The sequence below is a fragment of the Falco punctatus genome, assembly GCF_963210335.1.
Source record: "Falco punctatus genome assembly, contig: scaffold_46, whole genome shotgun sequence".
NCBI classification, from domain to species: domain Eukaryota; kingdom Metazoa; phylum Chordata; class Aves; order Falconiformes; family Falconidae; genus Falco; species Falco punctatus.
In genome coordinates this window covers 944,626-971,312 of record NW_027660143.1, presented here as the reverse complement: position 1 = coordinate 971,312, position 26,687 = coordinate 944,626, and the positions used below count along the sequence as shown (strand labels likewise).

Genomic DNA, 26,687 nt, shown 5'->3' with positions numbered 1-26,687 from the left:
ACTCCCATAACGTGTACTGAGTCGGGGTTAGCAGCAACTGTGCTAAAGATTTCAAATCATGAGGAGTCATGACATAAGCATCAAACACAGAAGATAACAGACTTATAAAACAGGGAGAAGAAATACCACGTTCCGTAACCGTGCGGCGCAGTTCTTTAACAACCGAAAAAGAAAGAGCCTCCCATCGTGCTCCCCATGCCCGACCCTGAGTGTACAAGACCGGAGCAACTATAGTTTTAGCCATTTCTAGATCCCCCTCCTTTAAGGCTTGTTTCTTTATTTTTGCCCACACATCACGTAGATCAGGAAGGTATAAATCAGGTTCTTGTTCAGGCTCTACCAGTCCTGGGTCAAAGGGATCGTTTTCTGGCAGTTACCCCACTGCATTGACACCCAGGGGTTTAGAGCACTGTGATTTAGAGGCTGATAAGGAAAGGGCTATAGGAGCTTGCGATTCCTCCTCCTCTCCTTCCTCTGCCTTTTCTTTTTGTGCTTTTATAGTCTCAAAATAACTCTCCATGAAGAGAGCAGACGGTGGAACTCAGTATTGCCTTTTGTCGCAGAATCCCACAACTTCACCCCTGTGTCGTCCCAAAGTTCCCGCATGAAAATTGTAGTTGCAGTCACTGCAGGCATATTTACTTGCACCCACTTAAGCATTGCTTTAAGGTCATGCCCAGAAATACTTTTCTCATGTTTGTTAGGGAGACCTTTCATAAGCTCATAAACGTCTCTTTCTGGGGACGAAACCTGATTCCCCATTACGGATTTCCCACAGCTCACCTCTCAACTCTGGAGGGATTTCAGGCCGGCTCCCGCTTCCTTTCAGTGGTTCATTCAAAGTTCTGTGGGATTTGCTGCATGTCGCTCAGTCAGGCGATTCGAGAGCCCTTCACGGCAGATCCTTCACCGGATCATGTCAGGGTCACCAATTTGCGGCGAACGAAGAGACGGGACGCAGCTTGATGCAAGCAAGTTGTCGGTTTATTAGTGATTTTCTTACACTTGTATACATGTCTACCTTCTACATATTACACACTGATTGGTTAAATCTTAAGCGTAAAAAACAGGGATTGGTTGATATTTAAGGCACACCGTTAGAACAGTAGGAACTTATTAGTTTACCTTGACATAGCAACAATTTCTATTCCCAAATTAGGAGGTTTCTTTCTAGGCGGCTTTCTTGATTAACAAAGTTACATATCGGCGCCATCCGTTCCCTTATCTGGCTATTTGTTTCTCTGTCTGTCTGGCTGCCTCCTCAGCTGTAGCGGCTCAGGGGTCTGCAGTTAGCTTGTTCCTTGGTTCCCAGGGCTTGTGCCCTACAAGTTATAACAAGTCTCTATTCATCAGGCTATCAGTACTTGGACTCTTGTCCTTGAGGCCTTGTCCTACAGGGGAACACAGACAGACAGGCTGATTCTTTGCACCAGCACTCTGCTGCCTCTTGGCAGGGTTCTTTGTGTGACTTTGTGGGTGATGCAAGGTGAGGGGGTCGCTCTGAGCCAGCTGGCGTTTCCGCACCAGGCCAGAGGCGCAGGATCCCTTTGGGCACAGCTGTTCTCTCATCTTGCGTTCGCTGCTTAGATTTAGTTTAATGCCCTGTCCTATCCTCAAACAGCGTGGCTGTAGCAAACTAGAGAGGAAATGCCCTGCGGTCCCTGGCTCCCTGAGCTTGTGAAATGATCTGTTGCTTTGGGGAGGGACTGAGAAATGGTTTTACATCATTCGTATGGAAGGTAAAAATGATGTTGGCCTAGGGCAGTTCTCCATACTGCCCAAGTGACATAAGAGCTTAACCTCACCGAGGCATGCTTTGCAGAGGACGCTGTTTCCTTTAAAATGCGATTTATTAGTATGAATTAGCATTCATTTTGCGTGTGGAAGTAAATTGGTTCCCATGAAGGGCAAATTGCTGCTCTTCAACTAGAGAGAAGCAGCAGAGCAACAGATGAACATCACCCCAAATAGAAGTAGGGTGAGAGAACCCCCAGGAGCACTCATGTCCAGTACTTTGTCCCTTGTCTTGCCCTTGAACTGGTGAGTGTGTGGCATTAGGGAGCTGTGCCAGCAAGGTCCTCTGCACAGCTTCAGCAACACCCTGGCGGTTTCTGCCAAACTGTGTTTTGTGCTCCTTGCAGGGCATTGGGGGAGGGATGTGGGCCGCTTGGTGAGGAGCACATGGGGATTATACAGCAGAACCAGAATGTTGTACAAATCAGACTTTTTGTCTCGTACTTGATGGAGTGTGAGTCAGCAAAGTCCCGCAGTGCTGTCGCTCAGCTAGAAATGCATCAGTAGCATGGTCAGGATGTGCAGAGCACCTTGCAAAGCCCTTGGCCAAGAGGCAGGCTTTGGGAGATGGTTCTGTAAAGCCACCTGCGCTGGGCTTGCAGTTGCTTGCCTGCAGAGTATCTGTGCTAGTTGTGGAAGGCTCAGGAGTGCTGCCTTTGAACAAGCCCTACATCCCTGATGCTGCACGATCCACAGGGACTGTGGGTAACCCAGTGAACTGGGATGCGGGTCTTCCTGATGGGGAGTTGGTTTGTATAATTCTCTTGCTTTGAATCTGTTCTTCCCTGGGGTAAGTCTGACTTCAGTGAAGTCACCCAAAGGAGTACAGTTGTGGCCAAGCCGTAAGTACTAGGGCCATGTGAGTTGTTAGTGGCTGAAATGCCACGTAGCCCTTTCTTGGAAAATGAACAGTTTCCTGCTGTCTGGCAGTCATTTGGGAATGTGCCACGTGTTTGGACTGTCAGAAAATAAATAGCTGGTGTGCCTCTTGGTTTATTGGCACTTGTGTTATAAATGAACTGCTAATTTTTCTGCCGGGCAACATTTCCAATTTGTTACTCTTGCTGCTTCTGATTTGCACGTTTCTGTTTTGTGGCTCCAGTTGTACAGTGTGGATGTTCTCGTGCCAGCCCCTGTTCCCGTGTGTTCTTGCGTTATGGTCTGATGGCCTCTGCTGAATTGGAAACCATTGTGGCACTGACTGGCAGATAAACAACAGACAGAAATACTTCCATTTGTGCGTCCTACAGGCTTATTAATAGTTTATTGTAAAGGAAGAAGGAAGTAAGAAGCACATAAAAACATAGCAGAGCTTATTCTGTGTTGTCCTCTTGCTCTTTTCACTGTAGCAGTGCACTGTTTTCAGGCAATGCAAGTTCAGTCTGTGAGGTTTGTGAAATTCATTGCTGATGTTCCGTGGAGACTGAATTAATGCTCATTGATGACTCTGAAATACGACAGGACAGTGAGTTATTGCATTACTGAAATGAAGTCCTTTAAAAGTCAGCCCAGCCCTGTTAGATGTTTTGTTGTGCACAGAAGCTATTCAAAGAATACTTTTAAGATGACTCTTGTGAGGAGGAAAGGGGCAGGAGACCAAGGCAAATGGCCCAGCGCCACATGAACGTGAAGCCAAGTGACTCATTTCAAAGACTCCTGCGAACCGGCAGGTGAGGGGGGCAGGCACAGGGGCACCCCCTCTGCTGCAAACAGATCTTCATCCTCCGGTCTCTCCTGTCTTGTCATGGCCCTTATTTTCCAGCCTTTCTGATATCAGGGTTTCAGCGGGAGCTTTCCCTGCTTGGCTTGCCGTGTTACCTCATGCTACAAGGAGCTTTTCTGTGCAGGTTGGCTGCTGCAAGGAGTTCAGTGAAGCGTTTGGGATAGGTTATGCAGGGAAACTGACATCTGAGTTTGGGGTTCTGGGCAGTTAGGGTTGATATTGGTGTGACAGTAATTACTGTTAGCCTGAGTTTACAAAGAGCCTGAAACAGCACCAAAGACGAGCAGCTGCTTCAGTCTCAGTGGGTGCCAGTTCAGATGCCAGTGGTGATACCTGGAAGGCCAGAGCTTGTAATTTACTGCTTGTCACAGGGGAGCACGAGAAGGGGAACCATCGTACAACTGTCTGTATCTTCCTTGAAATTGAGAGGGGAGTTGTATGAAGGATGAAGTCGTATTTGCATGAAAACCTATAGCCTGAAGCTGTGTCTAAACACAACAAACTTTAAAGCATAGATGGGATGCCACCCCTCTGTCATCCAGGCACGTTTATTTAGAAACCTGGTCTTAAACAGTCTGCTAAGGGTTTGCAGTTGCGAAGCAGAATGAGATTTTGCACTGGTCTCAACTGTGCCCCTGTTACCGAAATCTCGGAATGAAGAACTTATCGACACCAATGTGATGTAGATAAGCAGACACTTCTTTATTAACGGCTGGGTGCGTGAGCGAGTCCTCTCGCGATCAACGCACACCAGGTCCCAAACTCAGATTCCATATATAGAACTTATTCATACATATTCATTAGTTATTCATGCATAATCATAACATTTCCCGTAAATCATTTACATACTCTCCTCCTATATCCGATTCTGCGCAGTAAAGCTTAGAAAGGTCTAGAAATGGGTCTAGGGTACGATTTGGGTAGGTGGTATATGAGTCGGTGGTCGCGATCTCCCCCTGCCGGAATTACCTTTTACTAAAGTTCACGGTTTCTTGGCAGGCACCTACAAGCTGTTCCAGTCGACTCTTACCAGTTCCCATTCATCTCATACTCTGACATTTCAATACACCTCTACATACAGAAGACTGGTTAAGTACAAAGGAACCTTTCAACCCTAAAGTTATTACCTAAGTTTTCACAATAGTTCCAGGCCCTTCTTCTAGCCTTGGTACAAGACGTACAAAAGATCTCATAGCAGCTTTTACTGTGCAACTATAAGTTTCATTACAAATGTTTTTCTTATTCTTCTATATTTTAATTCTATTAAATGATTTTATAAAATCAATTAATCAATCTAATATAATCAATCAATCTTAACTTATTAACAAATCAATAACACCCCTAGGCTACAAGCAAGTGCGTAGCAGAGTTAGCGCCCTGGTAACACGAGGCAGTGCTGCAGTAGAGACTTTGCAATCTCTTACCCCCAAGGGAGGGCAATTCAGCTTTCAAAAGCTTAAGGGACCATGGGTCCACAGCGACACAAGCAGCCAGCTTCTGCCTAGCACCCCTCCTGCCTTGGCTTTCCCCCTGTTTGGGCTGACGCTGCATTCAGCCTGGTGCAAGTGACGTGCGGAATTAGACTCTATAACTCGAAAGTTATAAAGTAGGTATGTTTATTGCGCGCAGATGCACGGGGGATCGCTCCTCCACAAGCGTGCATACCCGAAGTGACGAACCATCCCACATTTATACAATGAAACAAATGAATATTCAATTAACGCCTATACATATTCGTTACCTAAACCCCGCTTCGTATGTTAATTAGCTTATCAGTCCGTTTCCTGGAATGTGGTGGTCTTGCAGGTTTGTAGGTGATTCATGTTCTTGTGACCATCCGATCTTCTCCAGCAAGGAGCCTTAGCAATCCCTCCCTCTAGATAGCATTGGAATGTCTCTCATCCTTTTCTCATTCTTTTTTAAATAGCCCCTTTGTTAGAGGAAGAAGGGCAGGCGTCTCCTCAAAACTGTAGTTGTCTCCTCAAAGCTGTGTGCCTATGTGACCAGACACCGCACCCATGACTAGTCACCATACCCACATTCCTTGAGCAGACATATACAATCACGATCGATGTCCATTGTCCCCATTTCACACTATTTTTCCATATCACAAGGTCCCACTTTGGTGGGGTGGTAGAGCGTGGCTGAAGGGTCAGCCCACTCTGAAGTGCTGAGTCAAGCCTTGCACGGGATGCCATGTCCCACGGTGTCCCTGGAGAGGGGGCTTGGAGCATAATGTGCATCTGCAGGAATGGCGAGAGGCAGCTTTCTCTCTCAAGGTCGTGGTTGTCTCTGTGAAACCAAATCCTTGCTGCTTTAGTCTTGCCCTCAGGTCCCTGGAGAAATCCCGTGTGCATTGCTGTGCAGGTGGTCCCAGTGCCCCTCACCAGCAAGGGAGCTGGGAAGGCTGCCAGTGCTTGCTTTTGGGGGGGATTTATTTCTTGGGCTCTTAATTGCATTGCTGTTGATCCATTTGCTCCTTAGCAATGACAACGACTTGACAATTACTTCCTTTTACTTCCTTCAAGTAGCTCCAGTTGTTGAAGTTCCTTTTTTCTTTATCCTCCTGCTGATCTGAACTTGCATCCTCCCCTGCCTACCCGGCACCTGAAAGAGGGAGCTAAGTAAATATGGCATGCCAAGACTTAATAAGGCAGGTAGCTTTCAATTGGCTTTGCAATGCCTTTGTTACAGTAGTGTGGCCAAAAGAACAACAACAACAAAAGCAAATAACATTCTTCATTTGCTAATGAGTTTCTGAGGATCGAAACAGTGCAGGACGTGAAGTACCCAGATAACAGGTGCTTTAAATTCATATGGGCTGCCCATAGCTTTTATTTTAGAGGGCTTAGCTGCAAGATTGAGTACAAAATTGCCAATTCAGAATGACTTGCTGAAGGTGAAACGCTTTCCTGAAATGCGGTATTAAATCATGCAGGTTGCTTGCTGCAGTTCCCTTCCTAGTATTTTACCTTCCAAATAGGAAAAGCAAAAGCCCTTGTGCAGTTTCTAGGGTGAGTATTTGAGATGTCTAGAAAAAGAGATTATTCTTTTTGTCTTGGATGGGGCAGCATCTGTGTTGACAACCTTAAACCCCAGCTGAGCAGGTGGTAGGCGAGGTGCTGGGTGGCGGGTGAGGCGCTGGCTGTCAGCGCCTGTGTTAGAGCAATAGGTACGTGTCTGTGCCTGGGCTGGCTGCCTTAGGGCCCTTCCAGGAGGGGATGGGGATGGGAGCAGAAATCCCAGCCGTGGAGGAGTCTGGATCAGTTCTGCTGAAGGGAGTTTGCTGCTGTATGCAATTCCTAAATCAAAGCGCTTGCTGCTTCAACAATGATAAAAATATCAAATTAATTAAAAGCACTGAGGAAAACATCAGGGCAGCCAGTGAGTGATGAGAAGCAGAGCTTTTATCAGCTCATCAACAAGAGCGCTGCTGGGGGTAATGGCTCCTGGCCCTATGGCAGCAGTTTTACCACTGATTTCAGTGAGGGCAAGGTGATAGTTCCAGCGCAGCGACGCCACGCCATACATCTGGAGACTGCTCTGCTCATCTCTACAGTAACATGAATTTGGTAATTTGATTTGCCTTCCTGCTGTAAAACGCCAGGCAGCCGGGATGGGGGGGGATTGCCTGGCTCTGTTCTGCAGAAGGCAGTGGCTGGGACTGCACAGCCGGCTTTGCTCTGGTGGGGTGTCTGAGTGTCCCCCGTGTGCAGCTCCCGATGCCGCCTGCCTGGGGTGGGTGTGCTAACCAGGCACCCCGTCACTTACTCCTCTAGAACAGACCTTACAGAGGGGTGTGATTAAGGCATCAGCCAGAGCTGTCTCTGTGTCCCCTGAGGCTGGGGTGAGATGTAAAGGGAAACAGAGTTCAGACACAGGAAGAACTAACACCCTTTAACTCTAGCGCAGAGCTGGCGTAGGCTGCTGAGGGCAGGGGTGGAACTGTTAGTGCTTTTAAGTACTTGTGAAACCTCTTGCAAAAACAGTTTGGGTCTGGAGCTGAGCCAGCTCTGGTGTGGGGAGATGGACCAGGTGGCTTTTGAAGGGTGCGTGTCCCCAGCCTTGGCCCTATAACGCTGTGAGAAGGGGCAGGAAATACACCCGTACCCTACACTGCCCTGACGCTGCCGCAATTGTCTAATTCCGTACGTCACCAGCTTGTGAAGTATTTCACCAAAGACTGACCGTTGATCACGTATGTGGTGAAGTCCTTTTGAAAGTGTACCTGAGCATCCCCTGCCAAACTTCAATGAGGTCGCCGCGTTGCTGGCATTGGAGTTAGTGCTGTGGCACAGCTGGGTTCTCAGTGGTGCTTCCAATAGTCTGCGGTGGGGATTGAAGCAGGTTCCATTAGTGCTGTGATCCCTTGCACGAAGAGGCTGTTCTGGTGTCTCAGAATCAAAGCATCAGGTAATTGTGGTGCTGCCAGCTTGCTGCGAAAGCAGGTGAATCAGTGAGCTTGTTTCTTCTTTGCAAGTTAATGACCCTGTGCAAGTCATGCTACTGGAATGAAAGCTCATGAAGGTAAGAAGTACTATTGCGTTACTGAACGATACTGCTACAGTCCTAGAAAACAGCAGTTTTCCTTCTGCCGTGGGAATGGTGCTAAAAGCATTGTGCTGAGATTGTTTCTTTCCCTGCAGGATTATTTCCACGAGCTCATCTGCATCACAGAAAGGGAGAAGTTTGTTGTGCCTATCCGAGCTATAGGTGCCTGAGCTATCCTGGACTTCCCCGACCAGGTGAACTTCTCAGCCTGTCCCGTCAAGTACAGCACCCAGAAAACGCTGCTGGTTCGCAACATTGGTAACCGGGTGGCCCGCTACTGCATCAGCACGCAGAGGTAGGGAGCTCATCTCTTTTTGTGCAAAACACTGTGGTGTGATAATATAGTTGGGAAACAGCGACAAAAAGGAACCAGAGCATGTGAGCTGCTGTACTGCTGCCGTGGCTGGAGATGGGCAGGGCACGTGGGTTTTGCTGTTGATTATAGTGTTTGAAGCATGGCGCAACCTCTGCTTAAACTCTGCAAGCTGCAGAGTGGAGTTTTATAGTGTAACGGTGTCTTCAGTGCACAGTCGTGCAAGGCTGATTCTGCTAGACTGAAAGAGCAATTGTAAGAAGGCAGCTGGACTGCCCTTGGGCTCTGGAAGATCCTGCGGGGCAGACGACAGCTCTAGGAGCTCAGTTCCTGCAGACCAAGGGCAGTGTTAAGAAATGGGCAAGCTCTGAGCTGGTGGAAGAGGCATTTAAGAATTTATCAGCAGCTTTATCAGCAGTTTGTCTCGAGTAGCAAGTGCAATCAGAGATGATAGATCAAAGCAATTGGTATTGAGACCCTGACAAAAACCCTGTGGGGTCCAGAACCTGGTTTTCCAGTAGGTTTGATCTGGTCCCTGGGATCCAATATTCTTCATTAGAATGAGCTCTTAAGTGGAGATGAGCTGGCAGCAGCTTCAAAACTGCACTTTAGCCCCAAAGCAGAATGCCAATGGGTGCACAGGCCAAAGGTGCAGCAAATACCTGGTGCGTGGGTTGGGAGCCTCTTGTAGAGCTTTGTCTCTCTCAGATCTCCTGGAAAGTGCTCTAGCACTTTGTAGTAGCTACCAGTGAGGGAGAGGGGGGTTAAGAGACAGGGTAAAGTTTAACGATTATAATAGTCTGCTTAGCTGTTTGCCAGATCTTACATGGTTTGCTTGGGTGTTGTGATAAGGTATACGGGAGTAAAGAGCCTGATGACCATATAAGTCCAGCTTTATGACCATATAAGTCAAAAGAACAATTACAACCTTGCAAGAACAAGCCAAAGCTGGTTCTGCGGTTTGGACAAAGAGCAGGACGTTACTGAGCCTGCGCCAGATGTGGGAGGTCACGAGGAAGACTCACCTGCCTTCATCCTCAGGACCCCTGACGACCACCACCAGGGGACACTGCGCAAACTCAGTCGAGAAAAAAATATGGAAATGGCTCGCAGAACTAATTTTAATACGAAGCGGGGATAGGTAATGCATATGTATAGGCGTATTGCAACACATTATGAATATGTAATGAGATGCCTTATAAAAACAGAGCAAGTTTTCGTGTCAGGCGTGCACGGTTTTGGCGGGACTACCCCCCATGCTGCCCAGCGCTGAATAAACATACCTACTTCACAATCTTACTGATTGTGGAGTCTGCTTTCCGCACGTCAGTTTTGGCGAGCCAGCCAGGAGGATCTCCACTCGGCTGCGGGACCGACTGCGGAGCGGACGCTCCTAGGCGCGCCCCGAGCATTTTACTCGGAGGAGTCTCCGCTGCCGGCCGATCACCGCGGGAGTGGACAACAGCCTCTTGAAGCTGCGGATTTAACGGTATGTTTAACGAAGGGACTTAAGCGTACGCACATTCGGGGCTGCTGATAAATTGCGCAGAGACGTCTGGCGTGCAGCATAGTGCCCGTGGGTTGGGTACCTATAGGGTTTGGGACTGCAATTGGGAAACTCGCTGGCTGATAGAGCGGCCGGTAGCAATCTCGGGGATAGATCGACTGAGTTCGAGGTAACCGCTGTATCTCGTTGTTGGGAGCCAGGAGAGGGGTAAGCGGGCCTCTTGTAATTCACAAAATATTTGCAGCTGCTAAAAGGTTGTTAACTGGAGCGATGCTATGTTAGATTTCTCTTGGTGTTGATTTTGGTTATGGCAATAAGGCATTTGGAATAGACTACCGATTTGAATTTGTCGAATCATAGTGTTTGTGTGAAGTGATGTGTGTGTGATTTTCTCTGAGTGCATGGACGTCCGTGAGAGTGGAATTGAGTGAGAATAAGTGAGAGTGTGGCTGACAGGCGTGAAAAGAGAATTTAAAAGTCAGTTTAAATTCCCACCCAAGGAGGGATACTAAAAAAGAGTCCTCTGGGTTGTATACTCGCCCATTGGAAGGATATTGTTGGGAAGGGAAGCACAGAAAGTAAAAAGACCCTCATTAAATATTGTAATCAGTGGTGGCCATTGTATAAGTTAGAGGGTGAAGTTAAGTGGCCATTTAATGGAACATTGGATTATAATACTTTGTTACAGCTTATGCTGTTCTTGAGAAGAGAAGGGAAATGGGATGAAGTGTCATATGCAGATATGTTTTTCACGCTGCGAAACCATCTGGAGTGGCAAAGGGACTGTGGGATAACACCCCCACAGGACCCTATGGTACTCGCATTGGAGCGAGAAAATAAAGGGGGTAGAAGTAAACTGAAAAGATGCTGTTCTTCCTGCAGCATTGGGCAGAGGTGTACAAAGGCAGACAAAGTTCACCAAGCCCCAGAACAAGACTTAAATGACTTGTTTAAACCTCGCCCCCGGGCACGGGACCAGGATGCGGACTCGGAAGGAGTTTCAAATCCTCCTGATAGCCCTGTATCTTCCTGCACTCGGCAGAAGTCTATTTTACAAGCACCCCTCCGAGAGGCGGTGGGGCCAGATGGTGGAACAATGCTAATTAAAGTGCCTTTCTCCACTGCTGATTTGGGAGAGTGGAGAAAGATTGCAAAGGATTATAGAAGTGACCCGATAAGTGTAGCCAGGCATTTCCAATTTATCGTAAAACAACACAATCCCGATTGGAATGATATACAATTATTATTGGAATATTTGACTGAAACTGAAAAACAGCTAGTTTTGAAAACAGCAGGAAATTTGGCCGAAGACCATTATAAAATTACAGGAGGGGATGTTAAGGAACATTTCCCCCTCCAAGACCCAAAGTGGGATGCTAATAGATCGGCACATATGCAAAGATTACAGGAATATTAGGAATGGGTTTTGAAGGGAATGGAGAGACCAATTCCCAAAACTATAAACTGGTCAGCTTTATATGCAGTTAAGCAAACTCCTTCTGAGTCCCCGTCTGAGTTCCTGGATCGGCTGAGGGATGTGATGCGCCGTAACACGCCGCTGGACCCTGGGTCTGAGGTAGGGATCCAGCAATTAGTTTCTTTATTCCTGGGTCAATCTGCAGGGGACATAAGGCGAAAACTTCAAAAGCTGCCTTCTACAGAAGGTAGAAATTTGGAAATATTGTTGGATGAAGCTTGGAGGGTGTTTAGTAATAGAGAAGAAGCATATCGGCGGGGACAAAGGAAATTGATAGCTGCCATTCAAGAAAAAGGGGAACGGAGAGGTGGTAGGCGAGATTCGTCTCTACTGGAAAGGGATCAGTGCGCTATATGCAGGGGCTTTGGTCATTGGAAAAGGGAATGTCCTAGAAACAGGGAAGGGGGTCGGAAAACCTCGGCGAATGTGAAGATAGCCAACGTAATAGAAGACTGACGGGAACCTGGGGAATCTACCCTAGCGGATCTACTGGTTATAATTAAGCTAGGGGAAAAGCAGCAGCAAGTGGAGTTTTTGATAGATACAGGAGCGACATATTCAGTTTTGAATCAAGCCTTAATGCCTTTAGGAGATGATTACGTTGTAGTACAGGGAGCAACTGGTCAAAGTGAAAAGGCGTATTTTTGCGAACCTTTAAAGTATAAATTGGGAAAACAATGGGGTATCCACAAGTTCTTATACATGCCCAACTCCCCAAAGGCACTTTTGGGGAGAGATTTGTTGGAACAATTAGGAGCAAAGATCACGTTTGAAAAAGGGGAAATTACTCTGGAGGTAAAGGATCGACAATATACACAGGCATTAAGTCTAGTCCTAACTAGTCTCCCCTCGGAAGGGAAAATTGATGAGGAAATTCTGAACCAAGTGTATCCAGGAGTCTGGGCTACTGATGTGCCTGGAAGAGCGAAAAATGCTCCACCTGTTGAAGTTAAGATAAAGGAAGGTCAACGACCAGTAAGGATTAAACAATATCCTCTAAAGAAAGAGGACAGGGAAGGAATCCGGCCAGTGATAGAAAAATTTTTGCAGCTAGGACTATTAAAGGAATGTGAGTCTGAATTCAATACTCCTACATTACCTATTCGGAAGTCCGATGGGTCATATAGGGTGGTTCAAGACTTGCGCGCAGTGAACAGGATTACTGAGGATCTCTACCCAGTCGTGGCAAACCCGTATACCCTACTGACTGTATTGGCACCTGAATTAATCTGGTTTACTGTTCTAGATTTAAAGGATGCTTTCTTTTGCCTCCCTCTCCACGAAGCCAGCCAAAAGTTGTTTGCATTTGAGTGGGAAAATCCTAAAAGTGGTCGAAAGACCCAGCTCACTTGGACAGTGTTGCCGCAAGGATTCAAGAATAGTCCTACCATCTTCGGCAATCAGCTTGCGAGAGACCTGGAATCCTGGGAAGCCCCGTCCGAGAAAGGAAAATTGTTACAATATGTGGATGACACCCTGATCACTACCAACACAGAGGAAGATTGTATGGCATGGACGGTGAGTCTGTTGAATTTCTTAGGGCTTCAAGGATACAGGGTGTCCAAGAAGAAGGCCCAGGTAATGCAGCGTAAAGTGAATTATTTGGGCTATGAGATCAGTGCGGGACAGAGAACTTTGGGGCAGGCCCGCAAAGAGGTGATATGCCAAACTAAAAAACCCCAGACGGTAAAGGAATTGCGAACCTTTCTGGGAATGACAGGGTGGTGTCGATTGTGGATCTACAATTATGGACTGCTTGTTAAACCATTATATGCGCTGACAGCGACTGAGCAGAAACACCTCGAATGGAATAAAGAGGCTGAACAAGCTTTTGAACAACTAAAGAAGGCTCTGATGTCAGCCCCGGCTTTAGGACTCCCGGATGTGGGTAAGCCGTTCCTCCTTTTTTCTCACGAGAAACAGGGCATTGCCCTAGGAATATTGGTACAGGAGCTAGGTCCGTATCGTCGGGCAGTTGGCTACCTCTCTAAACAGTTAGATGCAACTGCAAAGGGCTGGCCTGGATGCCTAAGGGCAGTTGCGGCTGTGATACTAAATATACAGGAAGCCCGAAAATTCACCCTGGGCCAGAAAATGACTGTTTTTGTGTCCCATGCAGTGTCGGCAGTATTGGAGGCAAAGGGTGGACACTGGCTATCTCCACAAAGATTCCTGCGATATCAAGCTGTAATAGTGGAACAGGATGATGTGGAAATCATGGTTACTAACATTGTCAACCCAGCTTCTTTTCTCAGCGGAAACACAGGAGAACCAGTGCATCATGACTGCTTGGAAACTATTGAAGCGACATACGCAAGTCGCCCAGACTTAAAGGATAGCCCCATAGAAAACGGAGAAAACTGGTTCACAGACGGGAGCAGCTATGTCCTGAATGGCAATCGACACGCAGGATACGCCATCACCACCAGTCAAGAGGTAATAGAGTCAGGACCTTTGCCCATGAACACCTCCGCACAAAAGGCAGAAATAATTGCCCTAACTCGAGCCCTGGAGTTGGCTCAGAGCAAAACTGTAAACATTTACACAGACTCAAAATATGCCTTTGGAGTTGTACACGCACATGGAGCAATTTGGAAAGAAAGAGGTTTATTGAACTCCCAAGGGAAGAATATCAAACATGCAGAAGAAATTCTGAAGTTACTAGAAGCTGTCCAACTCCCTGAGAAAGTGGCAATTATGCATATTAAGGCACACCAGAGAGTGAGCTCAGATTTGGAAAAAGGGAATGAACTGGTGGACAGAGAGGCAAAACAAGTGGCCAAAACGAAAATAAAAGTAGCAGGGGCTTTAATCCCCGATAGGCATATTTCCCTACAAGATAAACCAAAATACACTAGGGAAAATCAGAAACTTCTTTCAGACTTAGAAGGGTCATATAATGAAGAGAGATGGGCTTATACCCCACAGGGAAGACTAATTGTTCCCTCATATTTACTGTGGCACTTAATACGGGAAGAACATAGGAAGAGACATTAGGGAATGGAGGCTCTGTATAAGCATCTGATAAAAAATATTGTAGCTAAAAACTTATATACCACAGTGAGACAGGTGACTCAACAGTGTGAACTTTGCCTCCAGACTAATCCAAAGAATACTCCCAAACTAGAAATGGGCCAGATTAGAAAGGGTAATGGGCCTGGACAACAATGGCAAGCTGATTTCACAGAACTTCCAAGAAAAGAGGGGTACCAATATTTGCTGGTATTAACTGATACCTTTTCAAGTTGGCCAGAAGCGTTCCCAACCAGAACTGCCAAGGCTCGGGAGGTAACTAAAATACTAATACAAGAAATAATACCGCGTTTTGGGGTTCCAGCAACCAAATCCTCTGACAGAGGACCACACTTTGTTTCAAAAATAGTGCAACAAACCAGTCACCATTTAGGTATAGATTGGCAACTTCACACCCCATATCACCCTCAGTCGAGTGGCCAAGTGGAGAAAATGAACCACTTAATCAAACAGCAAATTGTAAAGTTGGGACAAGAAGCAAACTTGCCATGGCCTCAGTCTCTCCCTTTAGCCCTTTTGCGTATACGGACAAGACCGAGGGCGAGGGAAGGACTGAGCCCTTTTGAAATTCTGTATGGACGCCCCTATGGAATACAAAAGGGGACATCAATGCAAATTGGGGATGAAATTATGACTCCCTATATGGTGGCATTGAGCAAGCAGCTCAATAAAATTGGAAAACATGTAATTGGGACCCGAGGAAAGAGTCTGGATGGGCCTGTACATGATATCCAACCTGGGGATTATGTATATGTAAAGTCTCTTGCAAAAAAAACCTTGAAACCACAGTGGGAAGGACCATACCAAGTACTCCTCACCTCCTTCACAGCAGTCAAAATTAAAGAACAGAATGCCTGGATTCATCATACCCGTGTAAAGAAGTCGCCACAAAAGCTTTGGACATCAGAAATTCAAGGGCCGTTAAAGCTCAAGCTAAAAAGATAGGATGTGGGTTAAATTTAATATGATTCTGATAATTTCACAGGTGATAGACACAACGGCCTGGCGAGAGAACTGGTATGTTCAGGCGATTCAAAACGTCACCAAAATTTTAAATAAGACAGATTGTTGGATCTGTACCCAAATGCCAAGACATTCTGGTTATGAGATACCGTTAATAGGCATCCCACTGCCAGTTCCCCTGACGAACCGCCAAGACGGCTCCTTTTGGGGAAATACAATCTGGAGCACAGACCCTCAGGTTAAGTGGGGACGAGAATTAAAAATCACTGTCGAAGAGACCAGCACATTGGGGGATAACTGCCTGGTAAGTTCGGGAAAAGAACTGTTCATAGGAGAACATCCAAATTGTAACAGAAGTCATACATTAAATATGACAAGTAGAGATTTAGGATTTTTGAAATTGAACTATACCGGTCTCCCGACCCCACGAGGGACAGGGTGGTATTGGTTGTGCGGCACAATGGCTCGTAAAGTCTTGCTCGTAGGATGGCGAGGAGCATGCACTCTGGGAGGTCTGGTCCCCAATATTACTATCATTGACGGGTCAACGCGACCCCCCATAAGAAAAAACGGAACATCGTAAATAACCCCCTCATAAACAGACCAACGAGTTTCCACAGTTTTGCGTGATGGTTCATTCCGTTTTTAGGGGTTGGAAAAGGCAATAATAAACATCTCAGCTATAATAGAAATAGTGGAAAATAGGACAGTTGATGCCCTCCTGGCACTCCAGGAGGAAGTTACTGACTTATCGAAAATAGTGTCACAGAATCGTATGGCTTTAGATTTGCTATTAGCCTCCCAAGGGGGGGTATGCACTGTGATCAATGTAGATTGTTGTATGTATGCAGATCAAAGCGGGCGAATCACCGAGGACCTCCGAGAAATTAGGAAACAAGTAAATATTCTACATAAAGTGACACAAGATAACACTTCTTGGGGCTTTTCTGAATTATGGGAGAAATTGACATCCTGGTTGCCCAATCTAACATGGTTAAGACAATTATTTGTAATTATCATTGTAATTGTCTTTCTATTTTTAATTATTAGTATAGCGATCCGTTGTGGATTTTGGTGTCTTAAGGGAACTGGAAATTCCTATAGTGAATGGAAGAGAAATCAACTGCGACAAAAATTAGAATCTAATCAATACTTTGAGTCTGAGTAAAAGAATTTACTAATTTCTTTGAAAAGGGGGGACTGAGAGAGAGGGGGGTTAAGAGATAGGGTAAAGTTTAACGATTATAATAGTATGCTTAACTGTTTGCCAGATCTTACATGGTTTGCTTGGGTGTTGTGATAAGGTATACGGGAGTAAAGAGCCTGATGACCATATAAGTCCAGCTTTATGACCATATAAGTCAAAAGAACAATTACAACCTTGCAAGAACAAGCCAAAGCTGGTTCTGCGGTTTGGACAAAGAGCAGGACGTTACTGAGCCTGCGCCAGATGTGGGAGGTCACGAGGAAGACTCACCTGCCTTCATCCTCAGGACCCCTGACGACCACCACCAGGGGACACTGCGCAAACTCAGTCGAGAAAAAAATATGGAAATGGCTCGCAGAACTAATTTTAATACGAAGCGGGGATAGGTAATGCATATGTATAGGCGTATTGCAACACATTATGAATATGTAATGAGATGCCTTATAAAAACAGAGCAAGTTTTCGTGTCAGGCGCGCATGGTTTTGGCGGGACTACCCCCCGTGCTGCCCAGCACTGAATAAACATACCTACTTCACAATCTTACTGATTGTGGAGTCTGCATTCCGCACGTCAATGGGAGTGTGGGGGCCAATGGGAATCAGCTGAAGCAAGGGAGGACAATCTTTCTCCCCATGAAGACGGTCAAGCACTGGAGTAGATGTCTAGTGAGCTTGTGCCATGTCCATCCTTGGAGCTTTTCAAGCCCCACTTGAAGGAAAGCCTGAGCTACTTGCTTCAAACCCATAACTGATAGTTCTCTGAGCAGCATGTAGGCCTGGACACCTCGGGAGGTCCCTTCCAGCATGAATGATTTTGGATCTTCATCCACTATGGATGTTGCCTTCATGATGGCAGGGAAATCGCTCAGGTTTCCAGCGGCTGTTGAAGCCTAACAGAAAGTTGGTCGGATGACCTGCAATGTTCCTTTCCCACTCCAAGCTTTGCTGCTCAGATGCAGGGCTGCTTGGCTGGTTCCTATTGATTCCTGTTCTTCACCCTTTCCTACCTTTTCCCCACCTTTCCCACGCACAGTTGCTGCTCCTTGACTACCCTTGTATCCTCCCACGCAAGCAGCCCACCCCTCCTTTCCCTTTCCTCCCTGGCCATTGTCTGTCCTCCTTTGGTGATTCTTTGGAGGTTTTCACCATAGGTGGCCACTCAGAAGAGGGACTGATCATCCCCCTTGACTCAGCATCATCCCCCTTGACACAGCACTGTTGTGGCCACATCCAGATTATCTGTGCCTGGGCTTTGAGGTTTCCCATTCTGGAGGAATGGGGAAAAAATGGAGAGGCTGTGGAGGATACTTGCCTGGATGGAGTTTGGAGTGTGTGGAGAGAGACTGAAGGTTCTGGGCTTCTTGAGACCGACCAAATGGATCCTCAGGCACTACAGTAGTAGCATGCACCTGCTTGAAGGGGGCTGTCAGAGATGTCAGAGATAAGGGAGTGATTCCTGATAGCGGCAGGAAGACAGAACCTCCACAAAGTGCTGCTTTGAAGGATAAGATTGGATGTGAGGAAAAAGAAATGTCCCTTGGTGGGTTGCCCTCTGATGCCAGACTTCACCCAGAGGGAGCCTGGATCAGCCCATGGCTTTGAGTTTCAAGGAACAAGCAGGGATGAGGGGAGAAACTTCAGAAAAGGCAGAGAAATGTGGGTGTGAGTGCTGGGTAGGAAAGCAAGGAAGAGTCCAACCACCAGAGTGGAAAGAGGTGCCACATGGACAGTGTAGGGCAACTTGCAGTGGAGATGGCCCAGGGCTGCAGCAAGGCTGAATGGCCCAACTGGGGGCTGAGGCCTCTGTCCCCTGGGCAATGGCAGTTGCCCATGTCATCTAGGCCTGTGACATGAAAATTGATTTGGAGGGTCTTCTGTTCTGCCCTCCAAGAGCTTGGGGGTCAGGGCTTGGTCTTTCTGCTTCACAAAAAAAATCCATATGGGTTTTGCAGCATTACAGCTGCACACCGACACAGTGCCTTTGCCTACCTGCAGTTCTGGCCTCTAATTAGCTACTCGAACGAGTCCATGGGGACGCTTTGTCAGCAATGGCCCTCAGCGGGACCCATCAATGTTTGAAGGTATTTTCAGTGTTGCTTCTGACTTACATTCCTTCAGTGGTTGGTTCAGTCTGCTCTCAGTAGCTCAGGTTCATGGCAGGAGCCCCCAATGCCCTAACGAGGTATTTGCCTTTTTTGTCATTTTCTTCAAGTCTTCAAGACATGTGCAGCTAATTGGAGCTGTTTCATTCATATAAACAAGGGAGAAGATTTCAAAGTGCACCTGAAAATAATTAATTTATATTTCATAGGTTATATTTTTCTACTTTTTAGGTTAGAGGGGAGGTTCTAGCAGCATTCTCTGCAGGAGTGGGCTGGAAACTAGGACCATGCGTGGCAATCAGTTAGCTGAGGGGAATGTGCTCGAGCTTGTCTAGACAACAATTAACATGATGAGGCATGTTTACAGAGCACAGGGGAGTGGGAGACGGATGGCGCCAAGGATGGCGCCAAGGAAAGGTAACACCTTGAGGTTAATTGATGGCAGTTAACCACCAATCGGGGATTGCCTAGTATGCAATGCTTAGCTTCAAGAACCAATCTGTTTAAAACGCGCAGCTTCTGAAAGTGTATAGAAACTCGTGCTTCTGTACAATAAATTGACATTTGCTTGCATCAAGCTGCGTCCCGTCTCTGCATTCACCGCAAAATACTGTCAAGAATTTGCTATGTTCAGCTGCAGAGTTGGTTGAAGAAGTCTGATGTCAAGTGATGTAAGTCTCATGGGGCTGAGGACAAAAATAGTGGGACTGGATTGCTGAGGAGCAAGGCTGTCCATGCAGTTTTTAGCTCCAGGGACTGCTTTTCCTACCTGGCCGCACTTCCTCGGGAGACACTGTGCATCAAGAGCAATTGGAAAAGCCTTCTATCATTTCTCCAAAGTGAGAAATCCCTCGCGGAGATGGCCCTCGTCATGAGCAATGGGCACGGGGACCTCGGTTCAAGGAAGCACGTTGCAGTGCTGCATTCAGGTGGTCTCCACAAATCCAGAACATTTTATGGAGGCCAGCACCGTCACAGAGTGCCTGTTGCCTGCCCCTGCCTGCGCTCACAGGACTGCCACGCAGCACGGCGGTGACCAAGCTGCCAGAGCACTCAGGCCTTACACCAAGGCAGGGGGTCAGAAGGGGAGTGTGTAGGTAGAAGGAGGACAGTATTGGAGAGCCAAGGGCTGCTGTTCCCTGGCAGTGCTGCCATGCCAGGAACTTTTCCTCTCCGTCTGTGGACTCAGGAACTGTCCCTGCAGCTCCAGAAAGGCCTTGGAAGGAAGAATCCCAGGAAAATTAAAGTTGCTTAATGGCCCTTTGGCTTTGTTAGACAAAGAGAGAGCAGGGCACCTTCAGAAAGGAAAATCACAGAAGAAATTAGAATGGGAATGACCGCTTTATCAGAAATTAAATACCACAAGCAAATGCAAAAAATTCAGAAGACAGTCTGGGTCTGTGATGAATTACATTATAAATGCTATTCATAATGTTAATGCTTCAGAAGAACATCCAGCTATCAGTTTGCACATTGCACCCTTGAGCTCCTGGTTCCTCATGCTGTAGATGAGGGGGTTCACTGCTGGAGGCACCACCGAGTACAGAACTGACACCACCAGGTCCAGGGATGGGGAGGAGATGGAGGGGGGCTTCAGGTAGGCAAAATATGAGGTGCTGACAAATAGGGAGATCACGGCCAGGTGGGGGAGGCACGTGGAAAAGGCTTTGTGCCCTCCCTGCTCAGAGGGGATCCTCAGCACAGCCCTGAAGATCTGCATGTAGGACAGAACAATGAAAACAAAACACCCAAAGAATAAAAAGGCACCAGCCACAAGAAGCCCCACTTCCCTGAGGTAGGTGTGTGAGCAGGAGAGCTTGAGGATCTGTGGGATTTCACAGAAGAACTGTCCCAGGGCATTGCCTTGGCAGAGCGGCAGTGACAGTGTATTGGCCGTGTGCAGCGCAGCATAGAGAAACCCACTGGCCCAGGCAGCTGCTGCCATGTGGACACAAGCTCTGCTGCCCAGCAGGGTCCCGTAGTGCAGGGGCTGGCAGATGGCCACGTAGCGGTCGTAGGCCATGACGGTGAGGAGAGAACACTCTGCCGAAAGGAAAAAGACAATCAGGAAGAGCTGTGCAGCACATCCTGAGTAGGAGATGTCCCTGGTGTCCCAGAGGGAGCTGACCATGGCTTTGGGGACAATAGTGGAGATGGAGCCCAGGTCGAGGAGGGAGAGGTTGAGGAGGAAGACGTACATGGGGGTGTGCAGGTGGTGGTCGCACACTACGGCGGTGATGATGAGGCCATTGGCCATGAGGGCAGCCAGGTAGATGCCCAGGGAGAGCCAGAAGTGCAAGAGCTGCAGCTCCCGTGTGTCTGCCAATGGCAGCAGGAGGAACTGGGTGATGGAGCTGCTGTTGGACATCTGCTGCCTCTGGGCATAGGGTCCTGTCACAGGAGAAAAAGACAGTGGTAATTTATGGGAGACTTCTGCAAGCAAAATCAAAGCCATTTCCCACAGACCATCCCCCCGTCACACACAGACATCCCTCTCTTTTCTCAGAGACCTTCCTGCAGCTGTGTGGCTGCAGCCCTGCTTGGTGCTGGCCGTGTGGGCGATGAAGAGCAGGGCATCTGCCCACGGGCTCTTGTCCAGCCAGCCCCACTCTGCAGCAGTGGGTGGGGGCAGGGACCAGTCCTGGTGTTTAACTTTGTCCTGTGAAACCAGTGCCAACGCAGAAGGGCTGGTCAGCGTCTGCAGCGCCAGTGCTAAGGAACGGGAAGGGTGAAGGCATTTAAAAAGAGTTTTAGTTTTTTTCACAGCTCCCCCCCATCTCTCCTGTTGAGTATTCTCGGATGTCAGAAAAGCAGAGCATTTTGGCTGCCCTCCGGTGGAACAGAGTGAGGTCTGTGAGGCAAGAGGATTGCCTGTGGGTGAGTGCCCAGTGAGGGGAGGTGGTCTGTCCATCTGGTTCCCAGTTTCTGTGGGCTTGCACCTTCCTGAGATGAATGGTGGCAGCACTCCCATGTTACCCTGAAATACCACAAGGCACTGCTGAGAACAGACTGACCCACCACAGACCAGTAAAGGTTGTAGACTTTCATCAGAACTCAGCATCCCACCCACAGCAAAGGATACACAGCTCATTTCACCCTCCCCAACAGCGTTTTCTCCATCACAGAAACTCTACGCTTCTACGTGGGGCTTTCAGATCACTAATGGGTGCGAGGGGACAGGTTTCCATTCTGGAGGGCAACTCACTGCTTGGAAGGGAACTTCAAGGAGGTAGCCAAGTGCCCTAACAAGAGCATCAGATTGAGGGAGAGCCAGCCCCTTGCCCAGCCCCACAGAGGGCATTGCCCACAGCCCCACAGGTGAGAGGAAAGCTGGGACACTTGTTCCCATGGACACACCTGCAGGAGAGGACCCACAAGGTCAGAGTGTGACTCTGCAGCTGAAACACCCATCCCCAGAGAGCCTGACAGCAAGAGCAAGAGAATAAAACTAACACAAAAAGGCAGAGAAAGAAGTAAAATTGCACTGATGGTCTAGGTAAGAGTGTCCAGGGCGAGCGTGCCAGGCACTGAGGGCAGCGTTGCCCTTGCCCAGCTCTGCTCGCCACCTCCCACACACCAACATTGCCGGGCAGCTGCTCTCAGCCCCTGTGCTCTGCAGAGGGACCGGGGCACGTGGCTGCAGAGCTGCACCGCGGCTCTGCTGGAGCTCTGGCTGCAGAGGGGGGGGCTCACACCTCGGGACCCCCAGCCCTGAGGGCAGAGGCTTTGCTGGGGGGAGAGCAGCCAGGGGGATGCCTCAGAGAAAGGGGTCTGCACTGCACATGGTCAGAGAGAGCTTTCTGATTCTGCTTTCAACAACAATTCTGTCTGAAGTTTCCTACCAGTCCTTGCAATATCCTGGATGTCAGGAGATTTTCCTTGTGGGAGGTATCTCCCTGTGCCAGGTCTTTCCCTGTCAGCGCTCACAGACCACATCTCTGCCTCTGTGCACTGGCCCCGCACAAACCTGCCTGTCAGGGCACTGGCTGGGCGCAGGGTCCTGTCCGCAGGGGGAAAAGGGCAGCTCAGAACGACCCTGATGGCTCCAGCAAAGGTGCTGCTGCTGCTGTTCATAGGCGGAGGAGTGGCTGAGGGCACTTCAGGAGGCTCCTGGCAGACCTCCTCATCACTCAGAGTTACAGCTGGCAGTCTCAGGGACATCTTCAAACTCGAGATCTCCATTAACATTTCTGCCTTCGCTCTCCTGCCCCCAACAACAGAAAACTGAAAACACAGATTGAGGAGAGCCCTGGATTTATCACAGCAATCCCTGCGCTGACCTTCGATACGAAAAGTCTCGTCCAGACATATTCTGAGGGTAACCTATCCTTGTAAGCAGCGCTCAGCCATGCAGCACACTCTCAACAGCAGAGAGATCCTTCCCTCTCGGGGCTCAGTCCATACGCCCCCAGAGCTGTGGGGAGCCCCCCGGCAGGCTGAGAGCTGCCGCTGGCAGGCGGCAGAGCCCCTGCCCCAGCACACAGCCCCCGCGGCTGCAGGGACCCTGCTGGCAAGGACAGCCCTGGGCACCCCTGCCTGCACAGCCACCTTCACAGCCCTGCAGCCGGCCCTGGCACAAGGCAGCCCACATGCCCTGGCCCTCCCACGCTGCAGCAGGGAAGCCCTGCTCTGCAGCACACTGGCCTCCTCCACAGCAAAAGGCTCCCACACGGTCCCACAGGCTGGGGGTGCCCCAGCTGCTGCAGACCCGGCTAGCAACTGCAGAGGCATTGCCCTGCAGCCACACACTTACCGGCTCAAAGGCTCTGCACATTTCTCCAGCAGGGAGCTCTCAGCAGCCTCCCACCAGCCTTTGAGCTCTCCCTGCCTCCCTCCTCTGCCCCTCTGGGCTCCCTCCAGCTGTCCCTGGGGCTGCAGGGGAACCTGCTGGGCAGCAGGATGGTGCAGTCACTGATGTTTGTCTCTCAGCTCTGCAGACACTTATTTCCAGCAGTGGAATTTCTCCTACTAGAAAAAAAAGCTTTCAGCATGAGTGTCACCTTTTGTTAACCCTTCAGTAGACAGTACAGAAGGAAGCTCACATGAAAGCAGCTCAGATCTCCAGTGTGGGGGTTTGGGGTGTGATGTTTTCAGCTACTCTCACACAATGCAGGCATGTAACTCTGGGTTTGTAGTCTCAGGGCTAAAGACTCAGCTCTCCCTTGCCCGGGCCATGTCTCTGCTCTGAAGCAAAGCCTTTGCACCCACGGGCTCGGGGACACTTGGTACCCGGCTGCCTTATGGCCAGGCACAGCTGGGCTGGTGCCACAGCTGGGGGGCTTCAGCCCAGATGTGCAGCAGTGCCCTCAGCCAGGGGCCCACGCAGAGGCAGCTGGAGCCCGTCCTGTTGCAGACAGAGCTGTGACACTGAGGGAACCAAGTGCCAAGGCAGGTGGCAGAGCTCAGCACAGCTGCTCGGCAAGGACAGCAGCCTCCAACAGGTCCAACATTCAAAATGGACTTTATACTTCTGAGGCAATTCCAGGGAACCCTAAGGAGCGTTCCCTCCTTCTGCACAGGCCACAGCCTGCCAGTGTGTGACCTGGCACCTGCACTCTGCTGCTCTCCTGCCTCACTCCCCCTGGGAGATGAGACTCCACCATTTCTTAGCTCCTAGAACCAAGGTGGACACAAATGATGCAGGGTTTCAGATCCAGGGGAGCATCACAGCTGTTGGCCTATCTGTCAACTGTGCTAGAATGCCCATGCAAAGAACCTGCAGACACCTAAAGCAGCATTGTCACTGCACTGCCCTGTGACTGTCAGTGGGTGGCTACTTGACCACTGGCAGGATCCCACCAAGCTGCTCCCACCTTCTTCACTCACCTTGATGTCTATAGGGTTGTTCTCTCACATAATTCTCACCCCTCTCCCTTTGTGTTTTGTCCTTTCTGCCATAGGGTATCACAGAGGTGCCACTAGAATTGCTTATTGGCTCAGGTTTGGGCAGGGGCTGGTCCATTTTGGAGTCAAATGAAAGTGGATTTATTGCCATGGAGTCAGCGCTTGATCTCTTCTCACCTTTGCCAGCCCTACAAACACCTCCAAACCGCTCTCAGACCCTTGCCATGTAAACCCACAGGATCTCTAAATTCCCCAATAAGATGTCAGGTTATTGATCCTAAGGCTTCCTCACGCTGCTTAAATAAGACTTTTCCCCTTCCCCTCCCTGATTTAGGTTATTTCAGAGCAGTTACCCCGAACCACACCTGTGTCACCAGGGCCAAGCTCAGACACGTAACAACGAAAATAATAATGGGTACCAAGTGTCCAAGGTCACACGCAAGCAAAATGTTTTGCTGCAGAGCATGCTGGGGTGGTGGACAGAGGTCACTGTGACGGTGATATGAGATGTCCCTAAGGAGAGCAATCCACGCTGTCCTTGGGACCAGAGACATGCAGGGCTGGACTGTGCAGTGCTGCAGGAGAAGGCATCGCTGCCAGTGATGCCTCTGCAGCCCCAGAGGACATGTGGTTCCGGTGAATCTTATACCCAGAAAGGACAAGGTGCTTTTGATTGTGTCCTTGACAATGGACATCCCGTGATGCAGGAACACTTTGAAAATCACTGGTCTGTTTCTCTATTGCCTCACCACAGCGATGACTTTCAACAGTGCTGGCTAACTGGGGAGGCCCAAGAAGGCTGAATGTTAGTCAAGTGGTGCCCACCTACAAGAAGGGTAGGAGGGAGGATTGGGATAACTACAGGCCTGTCAACCTGATCTTAGTGCCAGGGAAGGTTGTGGAGCAGATCAACCTGAGCACCATCACACAGGAGGTGCAGGAAAACCAGGAGGTCAGGACCAGCCTGCATGGGTTTATGAAAGGCAGGTCCTGCCTGATGAAGCTGATCTCCTTCTGGGACAAGGTGACCTGCCTAGTGGATGAGGGAAAGGCTGTGGATGCTGTCTACCTGGACCTTAGGAAAGCCTTTTGGCTCCATCTCCCACTGCATTCTCCTGGAGAAACTGGCTGCTCATGGCTTCGGTGGGTGTTCTCCACACTGGGTTAGAGCTGGCTGGACAGCCAAGCCCCAAGAGGGAGAGTAAATGGAGTGACATCCAGGTGACGGCCCATAAGGAGTGGTGTTCCCCAGGGCTCAGTGTTGGGGCCAGTCCTGCTTCAGAACTTTATCAACGATCCAGACAAGGAGATTGAGTGCACCCTCAGTGAGTTTGCATACAACATCAAGTGGGGTGGAAGTGCTGATGTCTTTGAGGGCAGGAAGGTTCTGCAGAGGGGTCTGCACAGGTTGGGCTGTTTGAGTGAGTCCAATTGTATGAAGTTCAACCAGGAGAAGTGCCAGTTCTGCACTTGGGTCACAACAGCCCCACACAACGCTACAGGCTTGGGGCAGAGTGGCTGGAAGGAAGCCTGGTGGGAAAGTACCCTGAGGGTGAGGGTTGACAGATGGTTGAGCATGAGCCATCAGTGTGCCGGGGTGGCCAAGAAGGCCAGTATCATCCTGTCTGGTATCAGAAAGAGCGTGGCCAGCAGGACCAGGGCAGTGATGGAGCCCCTGTACTCGGCACTGCTGAAGTCAAACCTCGACCAACATGTTTCTGTTTTGGGCCCCTCACTTCAAGAGAAACGTTGAGGTCCAGGAGCGTGTCCAGAGAAGGGCAACAAAGCCGGTGAAGGGTCTGGATCCCTGCTTGGATGAAGAGTGGCTGAGGGGACTTGAGTTGTTTAGTCTGGATCGTAGGAGGCTCAGGGGGGACCTTACTGCTCTCTAGAAGTACCTGAAAGGAGGTTGTAGATGGGGTGGGTAGGACTGTTCTCCCAGATAACAAGTGACAGGACAAGAGGCAACAGCCTCAAGTTACACCAGGAGAGGTTCAGATTGGATATGAGGAAAAACATCTTCACTGCAGGGGTGGTCAAGCATTGGAACCAGGGAGCTGGTGGAATCATCAGCCCTGGAGGTGTTTCAAAAAGAGGTAGATGCAGTTCTTCATGGCATGATTTAGTGATGGAATTGGCCGTCCTGAGTTTACATTTGGATTTGATGATCTTT

At 48.9% G+C, this 26,687-nt stretch overlaps 1 protein-coding gene across 1 annotated transcript; it reads right to left on the bottom strand.

The window, feature by feature from the left end:
- Positions 1–19,531: 19,531 nt before the first annotated feature.
- Positions 19,532–21,221, bottom strand: LOC308057820 (olfactory receptor 14C36-like). The gene has a single exon (XM_080411854.1). The coding sequence runs from the start codon at positions 21,123–21,125 to the stop codon at positions 20,097–20,099; it is 1,029 nt and encodes a 342-aa protein (XP_080267980.1). The 5' UTR covers positions 21,126–21,221; the 3' UTR covers positions 19,532–20,096.
- Between the last annotated feature and the right edge of the window lie 5,466 nt (positions 21,222–26,687).

Bases quoted from the DNA above. Each gene is read 5' to 3' on its own strand.
- LOC308057820 (XM_080411854.1), bottom strand. From the start codon at position 21,125: ATGGCTTTGATTTTGCTTGCAGAAGTCTCCCATAAATTACCACTGTCT.